Source organism: Colobus angolensis, unplaced genomic scaffold (genome assembly GCF_000951035.1).
Source record: "Colobus angolensis palliatus isolate OR3802 unplaced genomic scaffold, Cang.pa_1.0 Scaffold1, whole genome shotgun sequence".
NCBI classification, from domain to species: Eukaryota; Metazoa; Chordata; class Mammalia; order Primates; family Cercopithecidae; genus Colobus; species Colobus angolensis.
The window spans coordinates 3,958,345-3,981,164 of record NW_012110918.1 but is presented as its reverse complement, the minus strand read 5'-3'; the positions used below and the strand labels follow the sequence as shown (position 1 = coordinate 3,981,164).

General features: G+C 47.6%; 1 protein-coding gene across 2 annotated transcripts in view; it reads right to left on the bottom strand.

The window, feature by feature from the left end:
- ARSG (arylsulfatase G) overlaps positions 1-22,820 on the bottom strand; it is a 177,264-nt gene that overhangs the window by 52,476 nt on the left and 101,968 nt on the right. For both annotated transcript variants that reach the window (XM_011926742.1, XM_011927487.1), the window contains 2 exons: positions 10,938-11,134; positions 9,127-9,207 (listed from right to left, as the gene is read on the bottom strand). In XM_011926742.1, coding sequence (XP_011782132.1) covers positions 9,127-9,207; positions 10,938-11,134 — 278 coding nt within the window. The remainder of the gene's footprint in view (positions 1-9,126; positions 9,208-10,937; positions 11,135-22,820) is intronic.

Here is a 22,820-nt window from a genome sequence, read left to right as displayed (position 1 = left end):
GGAAGGAAGGGAAGAAAGAAGAAAAGAAAAGAGAAAAGGAAGGAAGGAAAGAAAGGAAGAAAGAAGAAGAGAGAACAGGAAGGAAGGAAGGAAGGAAGGAAGGAAAGGAAGGAAAGAAGGAAGGAAGGAAGGAAGGAAAAATCCAATTAGATGAAAGACAAAATATATTTTCTATTCATTAAGTGGAAGTGGCTCATCATAAAGGGCTTCATCCTCGTTGTCTTCACGTAGAGTAAGCTAAGGAAGAGGAGGGGAAAGGGGAGAGGTTGGTCTTGCTGTCTCAGGGGTGGCAGCGGCAGAAGAAAATTCATGTATTAAGTGGACCCACGTAGTTCAAATCCGTGTCACTCAAGGGCCAACTGTATTTATCTCATAGGGTTGTGGGAACAGCTATATAAGATAGTGTACATAAAGCTTTAAGCAAGGTACTTTTGCATAATGCCTGCCAGAGAAGTGCCAACCAAATTACCTATAGGGAGAAAATAGCTGAGAGCACAACCTCCGACAGTTTGGTTTGGCATGCATGGTGTTTTTCTTTTAACTAATGCTGAATGTCATTTGGCAGGGTCCTCTCTCCAGTTTATTGAATTCCTAATACTGCCCATGACTGACAAAAACAAACATTTGTTCCTTTGTATCACCTGCCTGGCCCACAAAGCCATTAGCATTTGTGACTGGGTAGCGTGCCTGTTCTGAGGAGTGCACATTCTAATAACCTTCTAAAGAAGCAGGCTCTCAGCCCAGTGCAGTGGCTCGCACTTGTACTACCAGCACTCTAGGAGGCCAATGCAAGAAAGATCATTTGAAGCCAGGAGTTCGAAACCAGCCTGAGCAATAAGCAAGACCCCTCTGCCCCATCTCTGTAAAAAAAAAGAAAAAAGAAAAAAGAAAAATTTAATGTTTCAGGCATGGTGGCTGTAGCCTCGGCTACTAGGGAGGCTGAAGCAGGAGAATTGCTTGAGCCCAGGAGGTCAAGGCTGCAGTGAGCCATGATCACACCACTGCACTGCAGCCCGGGCAACAGAGTGAGACCCTGTCTCTACAAAAATAAAATAAAGAAGCAGGCTTTGTTTCTAAATGTAGTATGTCCACTTGCCAAGGATGCCTACAGTGTACTCGTTTTCTAGAAACACAGGGCAGCCTGGGACTCCGGCTGGCCTGGGGTGGCCCTGAGTATGGGATGAGGACATTCCACTAAGCCTGGTGGCCAAAGGCCCAGAAAGAGACACAGTTTGACTTCTGCTGGGTCTCCATCAGCAAGCCCAGTCCCCAGCCAGGGCCAACAGCCAGAGTCCCTTATCCCTCGCTCTCTCACCCCATGGCACCTCTGACTTTTCCCCGCCCCACCCCCTACCCCAAACGGGACAGAAGGCCCAGGATGCTGAGACTGCTTCCCAGTGGGAAAGATTATGCAACAACCTGATAGCATCAGATTACAAACAACCAAGGTCTCCTAGGAGCCTGGATGCCAAATTCAACAGAATGTTTCCTCATCACCAAGGGGGGAGGAAGGAACAGTTCTGCTCTTCAAATAAAACAAGAAAAGATTTTCCAGACAGAGGAGCAGTCAGTTAGGGGAAAAACAAGGTGTTGGTTCTGTCCCGGGTAGGAAACAGATCTGGCATGGAGAAGGGAAGGCGGCTGCAGTGAGAGCCAGGCCTCCTGGACCAGGCTGCGGGCTCAGAGACAGCAGGGGTGACTAACTCGTGCCCTTCTTCTTCAGGAGAAGGCAGGGCTGCTTTGCTCTGCCTCCGCCCCAGTTCTGTGTCTCCTTGCCCCTGCAGGGCACAAGCCAAGTGGAGTATTCTCAGTCCACACGCACGGGGTGAAAAGATGACTCCAGGAGACGCTGCCTCATCCCATCAGCTGAGCAGGGCGGTTCAGCCAGGAAAGGAAAGGGAAGACAAGCAGGGGGGCCTGGGGGCCCTGAGAACAGGGGAAGACAGCGCGTGGCCTGACGCAGCAGCCTGGCTTCAGGGAGAAAGTTGCACGACTCCGGTACTGTTTGTCCAACTCCGTTGCGAAAACATTGACCGCCTTCTCTCTTTCATCTGCTCTTGAGTCTGGCCCCCGTACAGTGAGCCGTGCGGACATCCCACTGACGGGAAACTGGGTGAGGAGGAGCAGGTGGCCAGAGGGACCCCAGCCCCTTTGACTCACAGGACATGGCCACCTGCCGAGCAGGGAGCTGCCTGGCTTCCCAGAGCCTCAGCAGCATTCCAGGCAGAGAGGAAGATGGAGGCTGTGGCATAGTTAGTTGACAGGAAGCTGCTTTGGAGAATGAGGAAGAAGAAGTGCTTACCCCCAGGCAGCAGCCTTTCAGGCAAAGTTCACTTTCAGACTCCCAAGAAAAGAAGGGAATGGCATCCAGCCCCAGCCCGATCATGAATTTAAGTGCTGTCACCCACCAATCCCACATCAAGCCACAGAGTTAGTGGGAAGGCCTTGCCCCAGAAAAGAATGTTATCTTGAGGTGCCTGAAATTCAGCTTCAGAACAACGTTTCCCAAGAGACCCTGAACATTTTAAAGTTATCTGCATGCGATTTGTTGCCTGATCCTTTAGTGAGGGAATCTTTTTCAGGGTGTTTGCCAGTCCCCTTCTAGAGCTTCTACGGGTGGGGTCCCGTCAGGTTGTTTCAGCCAGGAATTAAGAAATTGAGTCTAATGGGGGTTATCGTTAGAAGCCAGGCACAAGGGTGGGAGCGTCCCAGGCAGTACCCCCACTGATTCTCCCAATAGTCTACGGAGAATGGTCCACGACTCCACCTAACAAGAAGAGGATGCTGAGCCCTGAGCTAAGTCAAGATTTAAGCCCAGCCTGAGCCTCCAAACCCTCTCTGCCTCCCACAGATGTAGAAAGATTCAGACTGTCGCAAGAGCTAAAGACTTTTTCCTTGACAATTACTAGGTTCAAAGAGCAAGATAGGATTTTCCAGGTGGCTGAGCAGTCGCGCATAACCAGGTGTGCGTGAGAGCAGTCACGTGGCTTGGGGAATGAGCCAGTGATGGTCAGAGGATGTGGGCCCCTCCATTGCTGGCTGGCCTCGGGGATGCCTTCCATTCTCCTTGGCCTCAGTTTCCTCATTTGTCCAATAAGGTGGCTGAAATAAAGATCGCTGAGGTCGGCCAGGCATGGTGACTCACGCCTGTAATCCCAGCATTTTGAGAGGCTGAGGCGGGTGGATCACTGGAGGTCAGGAGTTCAAGACCAGCCTGGCCCACATGGTGAAACCCCATCTCTACTAAAAATACCAGACATGGTGGCGGGTGTGGTGGCACACATGTGTAATACCAGCTACTCAGGAGGCTGAAGCAGGAGAACTGCTTGAACCTGGGAGGTGGAGTTTGCAGTGAGCCAAGATCGCACCACTACACTCCAGCCTGGGCGACAGAACAAGACTTTGTTTGAAAAAAAAAAAAATGACTGAAGTCTTTTCCAACTTTGGCATTCTTTGAACTTGGGGATATTCCTGGAGATTTTGTCACTGGCTTCTCTCATTGGTCATTTTTGGATCAGTGGAAATGAGACTGGTACTTGCCCTTCTCCTTGTTCTCAGCTCCCCTGATACAAGAGGGATCTTTTAAAACAATTGACTAGTATGCTGGAGGGGGAGTGGGAAGTGGTGAGCAACTGTTTAAAGGATATGGGGTTAAACGAAATAAATATATATTTTTTAAAAGCTAGGCATAGGCCAGGTGCAGTGGCTCACACCTATAATCCCAACATTTTGGGAGGCTAAGGTGGGAAGATTGCTTAAGCCCAGGAGTTTCACACCATCCTCGGCAATATAGCAAGACCCTGTCTCTACAAAAAAAAAAAACATTTTTAAAAAAGGAAAAGAAAAATTAGCTGGTTATGGTAGTGCATGCCTGTGGTCTCAGCTACTTAGGAGGCTGAGGTGGGAGGATCGCTTGAATCCAGGAGGTTGAGGCTGCAGTGAGCTGTAATGATGCCACTGCACTCCAGCCTGGGCAACAGAGCAAGACCCTATCTCAGAAAAAAAAAAAATGCAGGGGGCACAGTGGCACACTCCTGTAGTCCAAGGTACTCAGGAGAATGAGGTGGGGGGATCCCTCGAGCTCAGGAGTTTGAGGCTGCAATGAGCTATGATCGTGCCACTGCACTCCAGCCTGGGGGACAGCGCAAGACTATATCCCTAAAATATTAATAAATAAATTAATTAAAGGATGTAGGGTTTTCTTTTGGGGTGATAGAAGTGTTTTGGAACTAGACAGACATGGTCGTCACAACATAGGGAAGGTGCTAAGTGCTACTTAACTGAACAATTTAAAATGTTAATTTTATGTGATGTAAATTTCACCTCTATATTTAACATTAAATAATGCCCCTCCCGCTCTTAAAATCTTCCCATGGTTCCACATTTCCTTAGAATAAAAGCCAAACTGAAAAGATCGTTGAACACTGGCCCCATCTTTCACTATTCTCCTTGGTCGCCACAAACTCCAGACTCACAGACACAGGGGCAGCTCCAGGGAGCGGCTCCTACTCCCTGATGTTCCCACCTCTGCCCGGGCTGCTGCCCTCACCCAGAGCCTCTTCTCCTGCCAATCCCTGGCTGTCTCCTACTCATTCTTCAAAACGCAAACCACCCCCAGGGAAGCCTATTTGCTACCCAATATGGTAGCCAGTAGCCACATATGGCTACTGAGACCTGGAAGTGTGGCTGGTGTGACCAAGGAACTGAATTTTAATTGACTTGTATTAATTTTAATTTAAATAGCCATATGTGGCTAGTGCCTGACATACTGGATTGTGTAGCTCTAGACAGGTGGTTCTCAAATTTTAACCTGCATTATCACCCAAAGGACTGGTTAAAACACAGATTCCTGGGACCCATCTCAAGTGTTTCTGATTCTTTTGGCCCAGGGTGAAGCCCTAAAATTTGTACTGTTAACAGTTTCTCAGGTGGTGCTAATGATGCTGGTTGGGGAACCACACTTTGATAACCATTGGTCTAAAGTTGAAAGTTCTACACTCAGATGATTCTAGACTCATGGTCTAGATGTAGACATTCTGGACTGGTGGTTCTCAAAGTTCGGTCCCTGGACCAGCCACATCAGCATCACCTAGGAGTGCCTTAGAAATGCAAAATCCCCGTCGGCAACCCAGCCCTCTTGGGTCAGAACTGTATGTTAGCAAGATCCCCAGGGGATGGTCTGCACACTTTAATTTTAAGATCAAAGAAACACTATTCTAGACTGTCATTCCTTGTGGTCGGGGCTTTGTTGATCTTTGTAGCACCAGCACTGAGCATAGTTCCTGGCACACAGTAGGTGCTCAATAGGAGGAATAGAAAACAGTAGGTGCTCAACAAATGCTTGCAGGAAGAAGGAAGGAAAGGAGAGATGGAGGTTGCCCAGCTAGTAAATCTATTTTTCTTTTTCTTTTTTCTTTTTTTTTTTTTGACAGAGTCTCACTCTGTTGCCCAGGCTGGAGTGCAGTAGTGCAATCTCAGCTCACTGCAACCTCCTCCACCTCGCAGGCTCAAGCGATTCTCCTGCCTCAGCCACCCGAGTAGCTGGGATTACAGATGCCGCTACCATACCTGCCCAATTTTTGTATTTTTAGTAGAGACGGGGTTTCACCATGTTGGCCAGACTGGTCTTGAACTCCTGACCTCAAGCTATCTTCCTGCCTCAGCCTCCCAAAGTGCTGGGACTACAGGCATGAGCCACTGCACCTGGCCAGCTAGTAAATGTATTTCTCATCATTCCCTCAAAGAATGGGGTCCCAGTCCACATTCTTAAGCCTGAATCACTATTTCAAACTGCCTCATAAAGGGAGAAGAGATCAATAAGGCAAGTCCTCAGATAGGAGATCAGCAGGTCAATTCTCCCCACGGAGAAGCCACTTACTTATAGATCCTTTCCTCTACATCCATGGTCTCCACACCTTCTGGACTTTTATCCATGGGGCTTCTGACACCAGGCTATTCCAGGCTTTCTAACTGAACACTGAAGATGGCAGCCTGGCCCAAGGATGTCCCAGGTACAGAAAGGAGGAATTGTAATCAGCTAATGCAACAAACCACTCCCAGTGTATGCTGTATTTCTCTAGGCTCTTGTTTCTTGACACACCTCCATCCACCTCCAGTCCTCCTTAGCATCTTCTCTTGACCCAGCTCTCCAGAAATCACAACTAAATCACAGCATTTTTTAACTGAAGAGGACCAAAAAGATCTATGCATATAGAGAGAGAAAGAGAGAGAGTGAGAGTGAGAAACACCAATACTCAAAGAGATAAAATAGTCTGGTCACTGAGAAAGTTAGTGGGAGGTGGTACTCAGCTCTCCTGACCCCTGACTCAAATTTCCAGACACAAGTTATGGCCACAGTCCAGCAGCCACTTGCTCCTAAAGTTCTGAAGATATCTGATCCAAGGGACATCAGGTTAAAATTGAAAAATAGGTCGGTTGCGGTGGCTCACACCTGTAATCCCAGCACTTTGGGAGGCTGAGGTGGGCGGATCACCTGAGGTCAGGAGTTCAATACCAGCCTGACCAACATGGAGAAATCCCGTCTCAGCTAAAAATATAAAATCAGCCAGGTGTGGTGATGGGTGCCTGTAATCCCAGCTACTAGGGAGGCTGAGGCAGGAGAATCACTTGAACCCAGCAGGCAGAGGTTGTAGTGAGCCGAGATTGTGCCATTGCACTCTAGCCCAGGGAACAAGAGCGAAACTCCATCTCAAAAAAATAAAAATAAAAATGGTAATGGCCGGGCATGGTGGCTCATGCCTGTAATCCCAGCACTTTGGGAGGCCAAGGCGGGTGGATCACTAGAGGTCAGGAATTCAAAACCAGCCTAGCCAACATGGTGAAACCCTGTCTCTACTAAAAATACAAAAACAAAAACAAACAAACAAAAAATTAGCTGAGCGTGGTGGCACACACGTGTAATCCCAGCTACTTGGGAGGCTGAGGTAGGAGAATCGCTGGAGCCCAGAAGGTGGAGGTTGCAGTGAGCCAAGATCACGTCACTGCACTCCAGCCTGGGTGACAGAGTGAGATTCTGTCTCAAAAAAAAAAAAAAACATCAGCATTTGCTTCTCTGCACCAGAATCGAGGTGCACAATGCTTCAGTTTCTAGGTAACTACAATTATCCTGCCAGACTAATGTGATGAGGGGAGCGCTAGTGGAGACCACCTGGAGGCAGCTGAGGGCCATAGGTCAGGACTGAGTTTGACAACAGGGAAAACAGCCTGATATGGTTTCGCTCTGTGTCCCCACCCAAATCTCACGACGGATTGTAATCCCCAGTGCTGGAAGAGGGGCCTGGTGGAAGGCGACTGGGTCATGAGAGCGGATTTCCCCTTTGCTGTTCTCACGATGGTGAGTGAATTCTCATTAGCCTTGGCTGTTTAAAAGTGAGTGGCGCCTTCCCCTTCACTCTCTTCCTCCTGCTCCAAACATGTAGGACATACACGCTTCCCCTTCGCCTTCTGCCATGATTGTAAGTTTCCTCAGGCCTCCCTAGCTATGCTTCCTGTACAGCCTGCGGAACTGTGAGCCAATTAAACTTCTTTTCTTTATAAATTACCCTGTCTCAGGGAGTTTATTTTTTCTCTTGGAGTATTGGTGTTTTGATAGATAGATAGATAGATAGATAGATAGATAGATAGATAGATAGATAGATAGATAGATAGATGGATGACAGATAGATAGACAGATAGATAGAACAGGCAGGCAGACAGACAGACAGATAGACCTTTTTGGTTCCCTCTAATTCAAGAATGGTGCGATTGTGTGTATTAGTCTGTGGAAGAATACACAGTCCCATATCTAAAATTCTGCCTTACACATTCCTCAATGAGGGTAATCTTGCCAGGCCCACCTCCGAACCCCTTGGACACAAATACCACAACGTTTAACTTATATGAAACAAACAATACCGGTTTATTGTAAAGGTAAATTCACCCCTTCAACTCTCCCTCTGCTGCCCAGAGGTAATTACTGCTAATGTTTTGTTACCCTTTATTGACTCTTTCAAGATTTTTTTGAGTCTACATATGATTATTTTTTATATAATAAAATCATATTTTACATATTGTTCCATATTGGAATCTGTTTTATTCATTAAAAAATATCTCATATAAATGTTTCCAAGTCAATAAATATGAATTATTTTAGTGGTTCTTTGTTATTCCCTTTAATGGAGGTATAATAATTTCTTTAAGCACTATCTTCCTACTAGACACTTGGGTTATGTCCAACTATGAAAAAAAATTCACTGCAATAAGCATCCTTTTTTGTATGTCATTGAGCATGTGCCTAATTATTTCCTTAAGACAAACTCTTACAGGAGGAATTGATGCATCAAAAGATATGCATATTTTTCAAGCATTTGGTCCATATGTCAAATTGTCCCTGGCATGGCTGCACTCTCAGAAAGTGAGGTCCTTGTGGGAAAGCTCTCCCAGAGCAGATGGGAACTGAGCTGGAAGTTGAAAGATGTTGAAATAGAGACAGAGGCAGCTGTGAGAAGCAGTATGGTACAGCAGGGCGAGTACCAACTTTAATTTCAATGGAAAACCTGGCTCCCTCCTCACAAACTGTGTGACATGGGCAAATTACTTACCCTCTCTGAGCCTCCCTCTTTCTTCATCTGTAAATGGAGCTACGACTGCCACCCTCTCACTACTGTAAGGAACTGTTACATTAAAAACCTTGCACTGTTGTGCACTAAATATTTTTTGAATGGATGAAATAAGTTAATGGTTGGATGGATGGATGGATGGATGGATGAATGAATGAATTTTTAAAAAGGAAGGAGGAAGAGCAAGGGAACGGGATGAAGGTAAAGACAAAGCACATTTGTTGGAATGTTCATAGACTGGCTTGTTGGGTGGAGGGCTGGTCGCCTTTGGGAAGTTCTAGGAGGAAAGGAGAGACAGGGATGGTCCAAACTGAGCAGTCGTTTTCTCCATCACAACTTGCTCCTTCTTCTCTGGGTGCTGGTGGCTGGTGAGCAAATGTGTCCCTGTTTCACGATGATGACCCTAAGGCCCAGATATAAGTTGTTCCCCACCCAGAGGCAGAATCCCACACCCCAGCCTGGCCTCAGCATTGCAGTGGGATCCACCAACCCCAGCTGAGCCTCTTACCTCGACGAGTTTGCCACACTCCAGTGAAGGCACCCACACTGCCCGCTAGCTCACACTTCTGAGCCCATGGGCCATTGTCTCCTAGAAACCAGAAAAAGCATAATGGTCACCAGGCTGGTTGGACACTTTCGCTGATCCCTCCCACTCTAGGCCTATCTCCCTGTGCAGAGCAGGAACTAGATAGAAAAAGGACTTATAAAGGCAAACATGGGCCTGGTGCAGTGGCTCACGCCTGTAATCCCAGCACTTTGGGAGGCGGAGGCAAGCAGATCACTTGAGGTCAGGAGTCCCAGACCAGCCTGGCCGACATGGTAAAACCCCTTCTCTACTAAAAATACAAAAATTAGCCGGGTGTGGTGGCAGGCGCCTACAATCCCAGCTACTCTGGAGGCTGAGGTACAAAAAAACGCTTGAACCCAGGAGGCGGAGGCTGCAGTGAGCCGAGATCACGCCACTGCATTCCAGCCTGGGTGACAGAGCGAGACTCCATCTCAAAAAATAAGTAAAAATAAATAAATAAATAAATAAATAAAGACAAATATGATTCCCACTCATGAAGAACAACCTTTGATATGAGGCCTGTCTCTACGGGGCTTTCAGAGACAAGTGGCATTTTCTGCCCCAACCCAGCCCCATCGTGAGCCTCTTGCCTTCCTTGCCTTTCCTCCTCTTCCTTCCTCTTTCCTCCCTTGCCTTTCTGTAAGTTTTCAGCAATCTCATTGCCACCGTCATCAGCCTCAGTCCAGCGACTGTTTATTGAGCATCTGTTATGCACCCAGTGTTTCACATACATCGTCTCATAATCCTCCAAAATGCTATGGAGTAGATTCTGTTATTAGCTTAATTTTGCAGATGAGGAAAAGGAGGCTTGGAGAGATTAAGGGAATTCCCTCAGTAGTAGAATATAGATTCAAATCCTATAGGAGTTTATAACACCTTTGCTGCACGGTAGAGAGTATTGGTCTCTACTTGACCTGAAAGCAGTGCTTTTTTTTTTTTTTTTTTTTTTTTTTTTTGAGACAGAGTCTTGCTCTGTCGCCCAGGCTGGAAGTATAGTGACACGATCTCAGCTCACTGCAACCTCTGCCTTCCAGGTTTAAGCGATTCTCCTGCCTCAGCCTCCCGAGTAGCTGGGACTACAGGCATGTGCCAATATGCCCAGATAATTTTTGTGTTTTTAGTAGAGACAGGGTTTTGCTATGTTGGCCAGGCTGGTCTCAAACTCCTGACCTCAGGTGATCCACCTTCCTCAGCCTCCCAAAGTGCTGGGATTATAGGTGTGAGCCACCACGCCTGGCCGAAAGCAGTGCTTTTAACCTCTGTGGTCACTCCAGACAGAAACCTAAAACACACAATGTATGTATGAGGCCTTTAAAGAGGCCACCAGTTCAGCTCACTAAGGCCACTCAGCCAAAAGACGTGACATGGGGAGTGGCAGCAAGCGGAATCTTTGGGACCAGGGAAGACGGAGAAGAGGGAAATCTCAGAACTGCACAAGGACAACACAGGCTCACCATGTCAATGTCAGTCAATGGCAATTAAGACCAATACCCAGATAGCCTGAATCGACACACAAGGGGCCAGCAAGGTGCCTGCTCTGCGTGTGCAAACCTTCCCAGGGACTTGGCCTTGGAGGCCCCAGCGGACAGGTGCTCAGCATTCAGGCCAGCAAGCCTAATCTGGGCCTCAAGTTCAAAGCAAGCCCCCTGACCTATGAAAGGGCATCACAAGGCCAGACTCTGCTCTTCACAGGTAACATGCAAGTTTATCTATTAAATGGCAGTTAGGCTGCCTGGCTTTTATCACTTTACCTGTAAACCAGAGGAACGTGTTGTCCTTCGCTGTGTGGTCAACTTTGTCCTTGATCTGGCCCACCAGACCGTCCATCTCCCGGAGCCCTGCACCATACAGCCTTCTGCCCCGTGGGGCTGCTGGTAGCTGAGTCACAGGTAAGGGCACGTGCATGTGGGCCAGAGCCACATATAGCAGGAAGGGCCTCCCGCTGGTGCTGAAACAGGAGACCCAAGAGATGACTCTTCAGAAGGCTCTCCTGGCTCGTCTGGTGCCTCAGGGATCCTCCCTTTCCTCCAGGAGACTCCCCAAAGCTCCTTCTGCCCCATAGGCTCAGGGAGGACACATTTATCCATAACCTTCCAAGGAAATGTGAAAGCAATCTGGTGAGCCGATTAAAAATGAGAATTGTAATAATAGTTACTATCCCTTACCATTGACTGAGAGCTTATTATACGGGACTCACGTTGTCTAGGTTCATCCTCATCATAGCCCCGTTTTTCAGATGAAGAATCAGAAGCTTAGAGATTAAAGGACTTGCCCAGGGTATGCAATTAGTTACGTGTCCCAATCTTGCTCTTAACTGCCACGCTGTAAAGTCTACGGCATACACACACACACACACATACACACACCTTTACATTTTATTTTGCAGCATCCAAACTATCCTGTCCATTCTCAGCCTCCTTCCTTCCTTCCTTCCTTCCTTCCTTTGTCCTTCCTTCCTTCCTTCCTTCCTTTCTTTCTTTCTTTTTTCTTTTTGTTTTTTAGACAGAGTCTCACTCTTGTCACCCAGGCTGAAGTGCAGTGGTGCGATATTGTCACACTGCAACTTACGCCTCCTGGATTCAAGCGATACTCCTGCCTCAGCCTCCTGAGTAGCTGGGATTACAGGTGCCCACCACCACGCCCGTCTAATTCTGTATTTTTAGGAGAGATGGGGTGTAGCTATGTTGGCCAGGTTGGTCTCAAACTCCTGACTTCAGGTGATCTGCCCTCCTCGGCCTCCCAAAGTGCTGGGATTACAGGTGTGAACCACTGTGCCTGGCCGGTCTTGTTCCTTTCTAAGAGATAAATGGTTGTCTCGGGTTAATCACAGGAATTCCAAGGACACGTATGACCACCAGGTAACATCTAGATCAGGGCTCTGTCAGAGGCCCTGTTGTTCTGCTGCCTCTGTAGTAATCCTGATTCCCCTGGAAAGTGCAGAATGAAAGGCTTGGAGGGAGCTGGGGTGGCCTCCAAGCAAAGGTCCCAGCCTTACTCCCAGCTAAGAGCAGCTGCAGAATCACAACGGTGGCAGGGACGTTCAGGGGCCCCTCTCCCACAGATCCATCCACGGGGGTCTTTCAAAGGACACCAAGCAAGGGTACTGGGAGAGTACAGAATCAACAACATTCCAGTGAGGGGAGATGCATGGCCCTTTCATACTTGTTCACCCAGAGATTCAGTTGGACCCAGGGGCCTCCTTAGCTCACCCTGGTTTACACCACCTCACAGCCTTGCTCTATAGCCACCTGTGCCCTCAAACTCCCCTGCATCCTGGCTCCCAGGGTCTGCCGCCCGGGACTGTGCTTGCACTCAGTTCTCTTTGATAGGCATAAAACGCTGGACACAGGTCCCAAGACAGGGGCCTCTGCCTTCCCCATTTTAATTCACACTTTCTCTGCAACATTGCTAGAGTTGTGTTGTTCAGGGCAGCAGCCACAAGTCACATGTAACTATTTAGATTTAAATTAATGAAAATTCAATCATATCAGAAGTTCCATGGCTCACATACTAGCACATGGGTGGACCTGGAAAATATTAGGCTAAGTGAAATAATCCAGTCACCAAGAAGCAAATAACTGTATGATTCCACTTGTGTGAGGTACCCAGAACAGTCAAATTCAGAGAGAGAAGGTAGGATGGTGAGTGGGGGGGCACTAAGAAAAACTGGGCAGTTTATGTTTCATGGGTACAGTTTCAGTTAGCAAAAACGAAAAAGTTCTGAAGACGGATAGTGGTAATGGCTGCAAAACAAAGTGAATGTTTAATGCCACAGAACTTTACATTTAAAATGGTTAAGATGGGAAAATTTTATCATTATACATATATATATATATCTGTATATATTCATATCCACAGTAAAATACACACACACACACACACACACACACATAAATTCCTAGCCACATTTCAAATGCTCAGCAGCAGCAGGTAGCTAGAGGCTAGCAGCTTGGACAGTGCAGACAGAAAACATCTCCATTCTTGCCGAGCTTTTTCGTAGAGCACTGATTTGCAGTGCCTGGTGACCCCTCTCCCAGGGATGGTCATGTACAGTTGTGCAGGTTGTGGCCTGCATCAGGACATCCTGCTGAGTGAATGAGTCCTTATTTCCAGCTTACAATCTACTGCCTTGGTACCCTGCACAAGGCAGTGCCTAGCCAGAAGGGGTGTCTTTTTGTAATTTTCAGGTAGACTCCATACTGCAGTGGTGCCTAAACCTGGCTCAAATTTCAAGAATTTTGCAACCCAGTTGTTAAACACGGCCATTGCTAAAAATTGAATTATATAAGTTTACAATTAAATAAATTTTATTTTTTTGGCCGGGCGTGGTGGCTCACACCTGTAATCCTAGCTCTTTGGGAGGCCAAGGCGGACAGATTACTTGAGGTCAAGAGTTTGAGACCAGCTGGGCCAACATGGCAAAACCCTGCCTCTACTAAAAAATACAAAAATTAGCCAGGCATGGTGGCAGGCACCTGTAATCGTGGCTACTCGGGAGGCTGAGGCAGGGAGAACTGCTTGAAACCAGGAGGCAGAGGTTGCAGTGAGCCAAGATTGTACACTGCACTCCAGCCTGGGCAACAGAGCGAGACTCTATCTCAAAAATAAATAAATAAATAAATAAATAATATTTTTTAAAGGCGGTACGTTCTCACCTTTCATCACCTTCCTAATTACTACATTCTACTACGATGTATGCTCATGGGCTTGTTTACATCTATTGTATCTGTGTGGTGGAAATAACACACAATGGCTTGCTACTGCCCATCATTTCTCAATGCCACATTCAGTGACATCTCCGTAGCTGGAAATCAGCCATGGTGAGAGTGAGTATTTACACCCCAGGAATTGGCCAATGCTACAGGTTGTGGCTGTTTTCTTAGAAATCAGCTCACCGTGTGTATAGGTGAGGGGCGGTCCTGCTGTCCACCCTTCACCATCCATCATCATCTTCCAAATTCTCACCCATTATCAAAGTCACATTAGCACCCTGAGCCAGAGGCTTACAGAGAAGGGCAGTTATGAGAGATGGCAGAGCACAGGCTGATGAAGAGCACAGCCTTGAGAATCCTGCATCCAAACCTCCGGATTTGTTATTTCATGATTGTGTAGCCCTGGACAATTAACTTACCCTCGCCATCTATAAAATGGGGACAATCAGACCTCCCCAACAAAGTTGCTGTGTAACTTCCCACACTAAGCATCTAATAAATGGTAGCTTATTTTGTTGTTGTTTTTTGTTTCTGAGATGGAGTCTCGCTCTATCTCCCAAGCTGGAATGCAGTGGCATGATCTCGGCTCACTACAACCTCCACCTCCCGGGTTCAATCAATTCTCCTGCCTCAGCCTCCTGAGTAGCTGGGACTACAGGCCCATGCCACTATGCCTGGCTGATTTTTGTATTTTTAGTAGAGATGAGGTTTCGCCATGTTGGCCAGGCTGGTCTCGAACTCCTGACCTCAACTGATCCGCCTGCCTTGGCTTCCCAAAGTGCTGGGATTACAGGCGTGAGCCACTGCGCCCGGCTGCTTCCTTGTTAATAATGTTGAATACATGCCAGCAGTAGTAAGTATAAATGGTGCCCAAGGGTGTACCTCTTTCCCTGCATCCTGATGCCAGGCTAGATTCCAAAACATGGCATCAGGCAGAGCTCACACAGACTAGTCCCTTGGGGGCATCTGTCCCGCAAGTCACCTCTTCATTATGCACCTGTGCCGAATGGAAAGTAGAGTGGGGGACACCTGGTGCTTTAAAAAAATACTGACTATATCACAGTGTGACTCCACTTTTGTTTTTTAAAATATGTTCATTTCAACTATACCTTAATAAAACCAGGGAGACATATGTTTATGCACCAACATAGAAACAGGCTAGAAGAACATAATCAGAGCTATTAAAACAGGTTATCCTCATGCCTGTAATCCTAGCATTTTTGGGAGGCCGAGGTGGGTGGATCACCTGAGGTCAGGAGTTCAAGACCAGCCTGACCAACATGGTGAAACCCTGTCTACTAAAAATACAAAAATTAGACAGGCGTGGTGATGCATGCCTGTAATCCCAGCTACCCAGGAGGCTGAGGCAAGAGAATGGCTTGAACCCGGGAGGCGGAGGTTGCAGTGAGCCCAGATTGTGCCACTGCGCTCCAGCCTGGGCAACAGAGCAAGACTCTGTCTCAAATAAACAACAACAACAGGTTATCTCCGGGGTGGAATTCAGGGTGATTTTTTTTTTTGTTTGCTTGTCTCAGTTTTCTGAGATTCCTAAAGGGAACACGTGTTATTTTTGTGAGTAGAGAAGGAAAAAAACAAGTAAGATAACAGAGGGAACATTCCAGGAGAGCAAGAGGATGCGGCAGGGTGTGGAGACACACTGAAGATTATGGTGCAGGGACAGCTAAGGGTGGGGAAAATCATCTGATCCGAAGTGGAAAAGGGCAGGTGAGAGGCACCCATCTCTCAAGAAGTGTCCCCAGATGGTGCCTAGGTGGAGGGAGGCAGGCCTGGAGCTGCAGGCAGGGCTTCCCTCATGCAGGGGGAAATGAATACTTGCAGCTGTCAGCCCACCGGCCTCTCTGGTGGTGGTTCCCTGGGGATGGATGGACAAGGGGTCTCTCTGAATTGGACTGCTGCAATAACCGCTTGTCCCCTGCCCCACCATTTTGCCATCTTCCACTAGACCCTGGCATCACAGACAACCTTCTCTAACCCAGACTTGATCTGGCAGATCCCTATTTAGAAACGTACTAGGGCTGTCAGGCACGATGGCTCACGCTTGTAATCCCAGCACTTTTGGAGGCCGAGGCAGTTGGATCACCTGAGATTGGGAGTTCAAGACCAGCCTGACCAACACGGAGAAACCCCATCTCTACTAAAAATACAAAATTAGCCGGGCGTGGTGGCGGGTGCCTGTCATCCCAGCTAGTCGGGAGGTTGAGGCAGGAGAATCGCTTGAACCCAGGAGGCAGAGGTTGTGGTGAGCCGAGATCGCGCCATTGCACTCCAGCCTTGGCCACAAGAGCAAAACTCCATCTCAAAAGAGAAAAAAAAAAAAAGAAGGCCGGGCGCGGTGGCTCAAGCCTGTAATCCCAGCACTTTGGGAGGCTGAGACGGGCGGATCACGAGGTCAGGAGATCGAGACCATCCTGGCTAACACGGTGAAACCCCGTCTCTATGAAAAATACAAAAACTAGCCGGGCGAGGTGGCGGGCGCCTGTAGTCCCAGCTACTCGGGAGGCTGAGGCAGGAGAATGGCGTAAACCCAGGAGGCGGAGCTTGCAGTGAGCTGAGATGTGGCCACTGCACTCCAGTCTGGGCAACAGAGCGAGACTCCACCTCAAAAAAAAAAAAAAAAAAAGAAAAATAAGAAACATACTAGGACTCATTGCAGCCTGTAGGGTCAATCCAAACTCCTCACCCAGCCTTTGCAGCTTTCCCTATCTCGGTCTCTTCCCCCTCAAAGATTCTTGCTATATGCCAGTGTCCCAAGCACCTCACCTACTTCCTGTGCCTCATCTATGTTATTCCTCTCTCAGCAGTATTCTCCCTGTTATCTTGCCTAAAAACACTTAATCAGTTCTTAAGATCCAACTCCAAAGCCACCAACAGTCCTCCTCCTTCGCTCCCAGGTCACGGTTGGCTGCCTCCTCTCTGCCCCCATCCATGCCATAGCCCTTTTCCCTGCTTCTTGCAGTATTAATGAGACACAAACAACCTGCATTAAAGCATGTTTTTACATATCTGGTTCCCCACTAGCCTGGAAATCACTCAGAGACTGGACATGTCTAATTCACATTCGAATCCCTGGCACAACAGCAGCACGTCACTGGGGCTGGAGAAAGTAACTTGTTCATTTATTCATTCATTCATTCATTAAATATTTATTAAGCTCTAACTGGGCACTGGGGACAGAGCAATGAGCACAATAGATATGATTTCCACCCTCTTGGAGCTTAACATCTAATTAAGACCAGGAAAGAGAAAAAGGCAACTAAAAAATAAATAAGATGATTATTTAAAAATTGAGTATAGGTAGTGCATCCCAAATCTGAAAATCCAAAATACTGCAAACTCTGAAGCTGTCTGAGTGCTGACCTGACACTAAAGGAAATACTTATGGGAGGATTAGCGATGCTCAGCCGGCTAAGTATAATACAAATAGTCCAACATCTTAAAAAAATCCAAAATCTGAAATACTTCTAGTCCCAAGCATTCCAGATAAGGAATACTCAGCCCGTAGGAGTGATGGAAGAGAAATACAAGGTGCTGTGGAAGGTGTAACAGCGGAACCAAATGGGGTTTGGGGTGTGGAGGGGAGGGAAAGATCCCTGAGACAGTGGGACCTGGAGGACGGTGTGTGGTGACCACACAAAGCAGAAAGCACAGCCCTGGGGCAGACGTTCGATATGGTTGCATTCTATTCATTAGTTTATTTTGTCAATCACTAGAGATTTGTCTCCACATTCAAACAGGAGAAAGGAGAAAGAGGGGTTGGGGGTGAGTATGGTCTTTGGATCTGAACCTGAATCCCTGACATAGGTTGGTGTCGGTTGGGAGCTGGGTGAGAGGCAAGATGCAGAGGAGGCAGCACCACAGCAGGGGCGCTTAGGCAAGCACAGGTGCCAGCAATGAAGGGGAGCAGCGGATCAAGGAAAACAGAATTCTGCAGATCCCAGGCGTGAGCTCATGAAGACCGGAACACGTCTTCCGTCTCTGCATCCCGAGGACCTAGTTCCAAAAGATGCGTGTCCTGTGTCTTAGCCTGCTTGGGCTGCTACAACAAAATACCACTCCCTGGGATGGCTTAGTATACAACCATCGACTTCTCCCAATTCTGTTTTTTGGGTGTTTGTTTTGTTTTGTTGTTGTTGTTGTTGTTGTTTTGAGACAGAGTTTCGCTCTTGTTGCCCAGGCTGGAGTGTAATGGCATGATCTCGGCTCATCGCAACCTCTGTCTCCTGGGTTCAAGCATTCTCCTACCCCAGCCTCTCAAGTAGCTGGCATTACAGGCATGTGCCACCACGCCTGGCTAATTTTTGTATTTTTAATAGAGATGGGGTTTCACCATGTTGGCCAGGCTGATCTCGAACTTCTTCTGACCTCATGTGATCCACCCGCCTTGGCCTCCCAAAGTGCTGGGATTACAGGTGTGAGCCATCGTTCCTGGCCTCTTTTTTTCTTTTTCCAGGTTCTAGAATGCAGAAAGACTTTTCTATTTGTTTGTTTGTTTTGTTTTGTTTTTGTAGAGATGGCAGTCTCACTATGTTGTGCAGGCTGGTCTTGAACTCCTGAGCTCAGGCAATCTCCCACCCTTGACCTCCCAAAGTGCTGGGCTTACAGACATGAGCCACCACGCCCGACTTTAGGTCTCCCAGTTCTAGAGGCTGGGAAGTTCATTGTCTGGTAAGGGGCTGATTATTTGGCTTATTAGCAGACAGCTGCCTTCCCACTGTATCCTCACATGGCCCAGAGAGAGCACACCATAGTCTCTTTCTCTTCTTTTAATATAAACACTAATCCCAACATGGCAGCTTCACTTTCATGAGCTTATCTAAACCTTATTTCCTCCTAATGGCCCCACCTCCTAATACCACCCCACTAAGAGTTAGGATTTTAACGTTTAGTACACGACATCATGAATACTGATTCGTTTGAAAGGTCTGATTTCAGGCCAGGCACGGTAGCTCATGCCTGTAATCCCAGCACTTTGGGAGGCCGAGGCAGGTAGATCACCTGAGGTCGGGAGTTCAAGACAAGCTTGGCCAACATGATGAAACCCCGTCTCTACTAAAAATACAAAAATGAGCTGGGTATGGTGGCATGTGCCTGTAATCCCAGCTACTTGCGGGGCTGAGGCAGGAGAATTGCTTGAACCCAGGAGGCAGAGGTGGCAGTGAGCCAAGATTGCACCACTGCACTCCAGTCTGGGTGACAAGAGCAAGAGACTCAGTCTCAAAAAAAAAACAAAGAAATATCTGATTTGAAACATCCTGGGCCACTGCTCATTCTGATGCCCAATACACTCCTGCTTATTAAGCCCTGTATTCCCCAGTTAGGTGCAATGGACGGTCCCAGACCTCATAAGGAACAGAGGCCCAGCTAGCTCTGAGACCTAGGAGCCCATGCCTTCTACCTGCTCCGTTGTCCTATTCAGAGCTTTGCCTGCTGCTTAAAAAACTCAGATCAAGCATTAGCAATCAGCATTGCTACCAGAAGAAGGGTCTAAAGTCAAGTAAACTGAATGACCAGCAGTGATACCCAAGTACTACGTCGAGGGTCTTGGGTGAGACACTAAAGCCAACTAAAGACCCAAGTAAAAACTCCCTAAGTCCTGGGCCCCCTTGTCAGGGAAGAGTGGGAAGCCGCACTCTAGGGATACCTGGTGGTTTTGACAAACAGGTCCAAGTTGGGGGAGGGGCTTGAGGCAGGGGCCAGAGTCATGGAGGAGGAAGGGCAAGGACCTGGGGGCCTTTTCTGCTGATGCTCAGAAAACCATTTGGCTTGTGGAAATCCCAAAGAAATCAGCATTTCTGGGGATTTCCTTCTGTAATGTTAAATGCCAACAGGACTCGGGACTTTTCACTTAATAACCAGTTAATGAAGTAACAAAACTGTTCCCCTCTTTTGTATAATAAAGAGGCTGTTGGTTGATTTGCCTTTTAACTGATTAATTAACAGGTGGATGCCCAGGCCCTATGCCCACTTCGGAGGGGGCATTAAACAGTCCCAAGTCCCCATTCCTTCCCCTAAGAACACAGTGTTGTTTGGTTCACTACAAAAGCAGAAGAGACTGTCCCCACTAGCCTTGAAGCATCCATGTGCCATGGGGCACAGGGGCCTGAAACCATCCCAAAGATCCAGTGAGCTGGGAGACGCTCAACCCTCCAGATGGGAGAAGAGGCTCTGCCCTTTCTACTCTTGACAATCTGAAATAAAACAACAGTGTTCTCAGAAAGTCCTGATAAACCCTTAAGATGCAATGTCTGAAGCTACTTTTGACATTCAATCCTTAAATAGGTTCTATTACCAAGAAAACAGGATGCCTGGACCTCCTGCATTGCTGCCTCTACTCTCCCTGCTGAGCTTCTAAAAACGTCCCATGTGGCTGAGCGACGGGTGGGGGATTCCCGCATATTCAAGGGGCTGCTGTGATCACTACAAGTCGAGTCCCTTTTTAATTCTGTCCAAGTGGACAGCCGTGCAGCCCGCTTAGGCTAAGGCTATGGAGAACACCAAGTTTCTTGGAGTCCATTGCCCTTGAGGAGTGGAATCCTGAGAGGAAGATAAGATGAACACATATGGGGTCATTAGAAGGCAGCAGAAGGCAGTTACGAAGGGGCGGGGATGGTGACTGTGTGCGCATGTGTGCAGGTACACGTGTGTGTGCACTTCCACCCCACAGTCTGTGGGTGTGCCCTCCAAATAACTGTGCACAATTTTGGAGTTGTCCATTATTTCACAATGTCCATTCTTTGCCCTGACATCTGACAGAGGTTGTAAGCCAGCAACCCTCACACATATATGATTTGTCAGAGATATACTGTGGTATGGTTTTGTTTTTGCTTTCCTGTTTTTTGGGTTTTGGGGTTTTTTTAAGAGACAGGATCTCAATGTGTCAGGCTGGAGTGCAGCGGCGCGATTATGGCTCACTGCAGCCTTGAACTCCTGGACTCCAGTAATTCTCCCAGTTCAGCCTCCTAAGTTAGCTGGCACTACAGATTCACACCACTACGCTCAGCTATTTAATAATTTTTATTAATTTTTTTTTGAGACAGAGTCTTGTTCTGTCACCCAGGCTAGAGTGCAATGGCACATTCTGGGCTCACTGCAACCTCCGCCTCCTGGGTTCAAGTGATTCTCCTGCCTCAGCCTCCTGAGTAGCTGGGACTACAGATGCGCGCCACCACTCCCAGCTAATTTTTGTATTTTTAGTAGACACGGGGTTTCACCATGTTGGTCAGGCTGGTCTCGAACTCCTGAACTCAGGTGATCTGCCCGCCTCGGCCTCCCAAAGTTCTGGGATTACAGACGTGAGCCACCGCGCCCAGCCACTTTTTATAATTTTTTGTAAAGACGAGGTCTCACCAGGTTGTCCAGGCTGGTCTGGAATTCCTGGCCTCGAGTGATCCTCCCACTTGGGAGGATTACCCAGTGTAATCCCAAAGCACTGGGATTACAGGTATGAGCCACTGCACACAGCCCACTTCTTCGTTATTCCTATTTACTTTTATTTTATTTTACTTTTCATTCTATTTACTTTTTTTGAGACAGGGTCTTGCTCTGTCACCCAGGCTGGAATGCAGCGACACAATCTTGGCTCACTGCAACCTCTGCCTCCCAGGCTCAAGTGATCCTCCATCCTCAGCCTACCGAGTAGCTGGAACAACATGTACACATCACCACGCCCGGCTAATGTTTGTATTGCTTGTAGCAACAGGGTTTCATCATGTTACCCAGGCTGGTCTTGAACTCCTAGACTCAAGCAATCTGCCCACTTCAGCTTCCCAAAGTGCTGGGATTATAGGCATGAGCTATCACGTCCAGCCTTTTGTTAATTAGTACTTTCTAATATTTCAAGATCAGGAGATTTCACATAAAAGCCAGGTATCCTATGTCTCTTGTAAAATGAGAAGATCTGATATTCCAGGTTCACATTTTCACAAAGAAGCACCAAGCAGCTGGAGCTAGGTAGTAGCTGCCCCCTGCAGATGGGGCTTGTGCTTATGGGGTTCGCTGTAGACCCCACCACTCCCTAATGCCTTACATTCATCCTGCTTCCCTCTTTAAGGTTACCTCTCTGTGCCTTCTAGATGCGGGAATTTGTAACATCTGTGTGGTAGAATGAAGGATAGCTCCCAAAGATAAGCAGGGTCTAATTCCTGGAATCTGTGAACATATGGCAAAAGAGACTTTTCAGGTGGAATTATGTTAAGGGTCTTGGATCACCTTGCATTCTCCTGGTGGACCCATCACACGTGTTATTCTAAGTGGGAGCCAGAGGGGAGATTTGACTAAGAAGCAAGTGAGCAACAGAATTAGAGTTGAGAATGATATGGCCCTAGCTTAGAAATGCCAGAAGCTGGAAAAGGCAAAGAAGGAATTCTCCCCTAGAGACTCCCCAAGAAAACAGTCCTGCTGATGCCTTGATTTTAGCCCCCTAGGACTCATTTCAGACATCTGGCCTCCAGGTCTGTAGCAGGGTAAGTTACTATTGTTTTAGCCACTAAATTAGTGGTTGGTTGTTGCAGCAGCAATAGAAAAGTAATATATCCTGCCAGCTAGTGAGCTCAGCAAATGCCTTGAGTGCACAGAGTGCAGTGGGCAGGCCCTACCCTTGAGGAGCTTATAACCTAGAAGGAGAGGACAAAATGATCATGGCAGTGGAACATGATCAAAGCAACAGAGGGATAAGCCCTAGGGACTCTAGGAACATACCTGAGGAATCTCCAATCCAGGACTGCAGGTTTCCAGAAGGTGCTGTTTTCCAGCTTTATTTACAGGAGACATGTATGCATCCATCTCTACTGAGCAGCAAAACTCTGTCATGGCCTCAAGCGTGCCGAGGCCAAGGGACATGGTGTGTGTGCACGGGTGGGTGGAAGCAGGGGGAGGCCCTGGGGAGGGAGGGAGGCTCCTCAC